Genomic DNA, 6,000 nt, shown 5'->3' on the forward strand with positions numbered 1-6,000 from the left:
ATCTGTAGGAGTCCACTGTTGAGACCTCCACTGACCACTATATGGGGATGTTGGGAGAGATTATTTTACCAACCACTATATAAGATGCATGGCCACATTAAAACAGTATGTAGCATCACATGGATTTAGGTTACTAAAATTAATCCAACAGACATCATGTCCTTACTGGACCACAATTCAGACCATTCGAGCAGATTGGGGCTTATTGGACTCCACATTTGCTATCGCGCTCAAATCAGTTGAAGTTCAAAAGAGTCTCACCGAAACTCAATATAAAGTTCCATTTTTTTCTACTTAAAATATTGCTGTTTAACCTCGGGGGCACACGTTTACCCCAACAGAGAAAGGCCAGAAAACTGCAGTGTTTGATTTCACGTACCCCTGCACTGATTAGAAGCACGTCTCCTTCATATTAAATTGTGCAGGTTTCTGCTAGCAGTGCAGGGGTTAAACTGTTCAGCTTAGAGTCTCTGAAGCTTTCCTGCTTAAATGATCTCAGCTGTTCAGTATTGGCCACTCTTCTATCCTATATATACCCGCTTCTGGCAATCTAAATTACCAGCATTAGTCTTGTATTGCCTGGTGTGGACTGGAGGTGTCAGTTGTAGGTAGAGGCGTTTGGAATGTTGATCTGTGACTTTTGCTTGGTGTTTCTGTTTGCAAAATCCTCATCCTCTCCTATTTGATTTTCCTTCCTTTTACCCCTGATGTTCCTCTCTGTTGTCTGTGAGTGCATATTTGTATGTTTGATATTTTCATTTATCCCTGCACATCCTCCCTTGTTAGTCTGGTTTGTGTATATGCATATGCTATTACTCCCCACTTCCCTGGATGGGCGAGGGTAACAGATATAGTTCTGATTCAGGAGTTCCGCAAGGCACTTGGCCCCGGCATCTTCACCATCAGAAGTAATACAGGGATAGCTATGGCACCCCTAGCATTATGGACAGGGAAGGAGTCTCTGGCCCTGGATATTCTGACAACAGAGCTGTGACACTTTGGTTGTAATCTGCCAGGCTTACTTATTTTATTTAGCATGTCGCAGAATGGCAATAGTTACTTTAAGTAGCCATATGACCATAGCAAAACCATGTTATAACATTATGTATACTTTCAGAAGATGAAGAATGAAATATGTTGATTTATATAATAACTAAGCCATGCTCAGTGCATAAAGGGAGAGACAAAGGCTGTTTTAAGAAATTAAAAAGCACCTGCTTTGAATAATTATCTGTAGCTGTAATCATTGTCTCAGAAAGAAAAACAATTAATCTCTTCCATCCCTGGAGTTGGAAGTTTTTCACAACTATGTGAACACCTGAATATGCCATTTGTGCCCCAAGGTTCCAATGTGGACCATTGTAATTTTGTTTTTCTTTTTTTTACTGCAGGTTGGATCGTTTTTCATGATCAATTTGTGCCTAGTTGTTATAGCCACTCAATTCTCAGAGACCAAGCAAAGGGAGCACCAGCTGATGCAGGAGCAGAGGGCTTTGTATTTATCCTCCAGCACGGTCGCTAGTTATGCCGAGCCTGGGGACTGTTACGAGGAGATCTTTCAATATGTCTGCCACATCCTCCGAAAGGCCAAGCGTCGTACGGTCGGGCTTTACAACAGTCTTCAAAGCCGAAGACAGAGTCGAATTGAGCTCAACAACACTAAGCTGGGGATCAATGGGAAAGAACAGCACCAGTTGTGTAAGAATGACAAATTCAGCTCTTTCTTATTAGTCTATACGAATGTATGAGCAAAAATGGCATTTTTAATGTGTATTTTTATTGCCATATCCAGAGGAGACTGTGACTTTAAAGAAAAAAAAAAAGCAACACAAGTGGTGAAAAGCCATATATTTCCATCTTGATATTCAGTAGTCACGTGGCTGCATTGTTTTTTTTTTCTTTAAAACAGAAAAAAAAAGTAGGAAAAACTTCAAGAAAAATGCTAAGTCAAAGTGCCCCAAGTCCTATTTGAGGCGACTGTAAAATGTCTGCAACAACCAGGTCCTGGGCAATTCTACCGAGCGGAACTAATGATACTGAATAAATAGATATGTCATAGATGATTAATTAAATGTTTAAAATCCCAGAACATGCACAAAGGGTGATTCCCAAAATAATTATTTATTCATTTTTCATAGGATAGGGGATAACTTATTAATGCAATTCTTGAGAAGAAAGATCCAGCTCAGAAGAATAAAATCCAAAACTTTATTCCAAATCCATATACAAAAATCAAAATGCACCCGACCAGAACTCCCGGAGGAAAGGTTGCTGCTGGGAGACTGTTCAAAGGGTGATTCCCAAAGTAATAATTTATTCATTTTTCATAGGATAGGGGATAACTTATTAATACCTGGAGGTCTGACCAAAAAACCCAAAAACTGGGCTCTAGAATCCAGGAACAGAGCCCGGTCTTGAATGGAGGGGGGCATTCATTGTCTAAGAAACTACCAGAGAAAGTTGAGTGTTGTATTTAGCATATACTTTGGATAGTGGATAATTTCATATTATGGGAATAACCCCTCAAGGCACAGCGCAGCACAGTTTGTTGTGGCATTGACTGGTACTGCAGTTCATGGCAGCTTATTGCCAATAAAGAAAAAGGAGCAGAGCTGCAGTGCCAAGCAGAACCACTTCTTGATGAATAGCCAATTAGCCATCAGTTCTACATTCTTGGAAAATCCAAGACTTGTATTATGCAGCTCATCTACAGAACCTCTTAACACACATTGCATTTGCAGCAGAACGATTTTTTTTAACAAAGATCTACATAAATTCGTCCATTTCAGCCTCCAGCCTCATGATTTTAAGCCATCAGTGAGTTCCCGAGTGCCTCCTAATATTCTTATAATGTGCAGCTGTACTATCCTATATATATTGACATTGGTACAGCTTTAACGAATGATCAAACTCTAAAGATATTAATCGCATTTCCTGGCATTACAATGTATTTCCATCGAGATGCCACAATGCATGGGACATGATAAAATTAGGTCCTAACAAACGTTCTTCGTTCTTCTGTACTCTGACATACATCTACACGACTCATTGGTCAAGGGAAGAAAGTGGATAATTATTTATTCAAGCTGTTTTTTGTATAGTACTGTGCAAAAGTTTTAAGCACGTGTGGAAAAAATGCTGCAGAGTAAGAATGCCTTAAAATATAGAAATGTTCATATTTTTTATCATTTAACACAATGCAAAGTGAATGAACAAAAGAGAAACCTAAGTAAAATCAATATATGATGTGACCACTCTTTACCTTCAAAACATGATCAAGTCTTCTAGGTATACTTCTGTAAAGTCAAGGAGTGTAGAAGGCTTAAAATTGGGTGAGGAACATTCAATCTCTGCTACAAAGGTTGGGGAAGACAGTTTCTTGCTATACACCAGGGCAAGACTGAGCATAGCAACAAGACACAAGGTAGTTATACTACATCAGCAATGTCTCTTCCTGGCAAAGAATTATAAGCAGACTAGAGTTTCAAGCTGTGCTGTTAAAACTCTTCTGAAGAGGAACCAAGAAATGGGCATCATTGAGGACTCTAGTAACAGTGGTCGACCACAGAAACTTAGTGTAGCAGATGGTTACTTTCTTTCGAAATTGAAAAGTATCCAGCAGTGCCAGCAGCTCAGACCTGGAAGCAACCAGTGGGACACAACTACACCTATCTACTGTTCAAAAAAATCTGGTCAAGAGTGGTCTTCATGGAAAAGTTGTGGTGAGAAACTATACTTTTGTCATGAAAACAAGGACAGGAGATTGAAGTATGAATAAAAATATCACATCTGAGATACAGAAAAATGGCAACAAGTGTTCTGTATTGAGGAGTCAAAATTTGAAGTATTTGTCTGTAACAAGACAACTTGCTTGCAGAACAGCTTTAGAGAGGTACAATAATGAGAGTCTGCAGGCAACAGTGAATCATGGTGGAGGTTCCCTGCAGGTTTGGGACTATATTTTAACAAATTAAGTTGAGGATTTGGTCAAGATAAATAATGTTCTCAATGCTGAGAAATACAGGTATATACTTCTTCATCAGGCAATACCATCAGGGTGGCCCAATATTTATCCTGCTACAGGACATCGACCCTAAACATACAGTCAATGTCATTAAGAACTATCTACATCATAAAGAAGAACAAGAAAGTGATGATATGGCCCCCACAGAGCCCTGATCTCAACATCATATAGTCTGTCTGGTATTATATGAAGAGACAGAAGGTTATGCACAAGCGTACATCTACAGAAGATCTGTGGTTAGTGCTCCAAGATGTTTGGAACAACCTCCCTGTTGAGCGCCTTCACATACTGTGTAAAAATAATGAAATAATGTCCCTAGAATAATTTATGCTGCTTTGAAAGCAAAGGCCATTCACACCAAATATTGATTTCTTTTTCTTGTTCATTTACTTTGTTTTTTTTATAACCTATTAACACTTCTGTTTGTGACCACATTCTTAATTTGCAGTATTTTTTTCCACACCTGCATAAGACTTTTGCATAGAGCTGCAGCACCAACATATTCACCAGATCCGTACAGAACGTGGCATCACTTAAATCAAATTTTTCATCACATAATGGTTAATTAGTCCATCACTATGCTTTTGGTGTGTATGAGAAGACCGGGATTCCTTCAGAAAACCCATGGAAATACAGGGAGATTCTATACAGACTCTATATACATGTATTTCTTCAATTTGTGCCCCTGGACTCCTATTTCACGCAAAGCAAGCGCATTAGCCACTGAACCTTGCACCTTGGCTGCAGCGGACTGGCACCTACAACGCAAACATAGCACACATGATACGCGCCAGCACCTTTAACCCCATTCAGATGTAAAGAGCTGATTTTTAGTCGCAGAAATTTCTGCAACAAATCTGGTACATGTGTATATACATTATTCTTACTAGGTTGTTGCAGTTGCTATAAGACAGAGTAATAATTAAAAATATTTTCGCAAAGTTTAAATGCTAAAAAGAACTTTAAGAAGAACGCTCCCAACTGCTAGCAGAGGTTTATAGAACTGTTTATTGATGTTTAAATGCCACTAAATGTTGTATTTCACTACAAAGGATGAACTTCAATGTTCATTCCCCTGTCAAGCTCAATATAGTCATTTGCTAATTATATACTGTGATCAGAACATTAGGAAATAAAATATGATATACTAAACAGGCATCAATCTTATGTGACAGCGAGTCCAGGACCGAGAAGAGAGAATCAGTAAGGAGGACATTAATTCTGTTGTGGGCCACAACTCTGCAAGACACTGTGCATTCATTTACAGAGTATCATTTTATTTTACATTATTCTCATATGTCTCAGCACATTGCAGTTACAATTTAGATTTTTGCAAATATGAACTTTGACAAAAACATTTTAATCAAATAGATTTTTATTCAGAAAAGCATATTAGGATACATATTTTCCGAAAACAATCATTTTTCATATTAACAACCCGGTATAATAACATTCCCCCCACCAACCCTATTAAGCTGCTTGTATTGTCCATATAATCTTCATCTGCAGAGAAAAATAAAGGTAAGGCTAGTTTCACATTAGCGTTTTTTTGCGCAGCGCATCGTGCGCATAAAAAACGCAAAGAAAAACGCAAAACAAATGTGCGTTTTTTTTTCATCATGCGCACGCTGATGCGTCAAAATAACGCAGTGTTACTTGCGTTTTACATGCGTTTTTGCATGCGGTTGCGTTTTTTATGCGCATGCGTTTTTAGGTGTGACATTTCACAATAGAAAAATCCTTGACCACCAATGGGTCACCAGTGGGCGTGTGTCATTGGAATGTTTTATAGACCCTGTACTGCTGAATTCATCAGATTTTGCTGCTGTTTCCGGTGTCAAGATGGACCTGCGTCTGGATAATTTCCGCTTCAAGCTGGATCTTGACATTGCGCTGTCTCAGGCGTATGTCTTTTGTTGCCAGCAAGAAAGGGAGAGGGAGAGACAGCAGAGACGGCAGCGGCGTCGGTTTTGGAG

General features: G+C 39.0%; 1 protein-coding gene across 1 annotated transcript in view; it reads left to right on the forward strand.

Moving 5' to 3' along the window:
* The window catches only part of CACNA1I (calcium voltage-gated channel subunit alpha1 I), a 665,843-nt gene that overhangs the window by 265,194 nt on the left and 394,649 nt on the right, over positions 1-6,000 (forward strand). Inside the window, exon 7 of the mRNA XM_073549592.1 lies at positions 1,392-1,698. Within this exon, the coding sequence (XP_073405693.1) occupies positions 1,392-1,698 (307 nt within the window). The remainder of the gene's footprint in view (positions 1-1,391; positions 1,699-6,000) is intronic.

Source organism: Dendrobates tinctorius, unplaced genomic scaffold, assembly GCF_039654945.1.
Source record: "Dendrobates tinctorius isolate UK_male_01 unplaced genomic scaffold, ASM3965494v1 ptg000159l, whole genome shotgun sequence".
In the NCBI taxonomy this organism is placed as follows: Eukaryota; Metazoa; Chordata; class Amphibia; order Anura; family Dendrobatidae; genus Dendrobates; species Dendrobates tinctorius.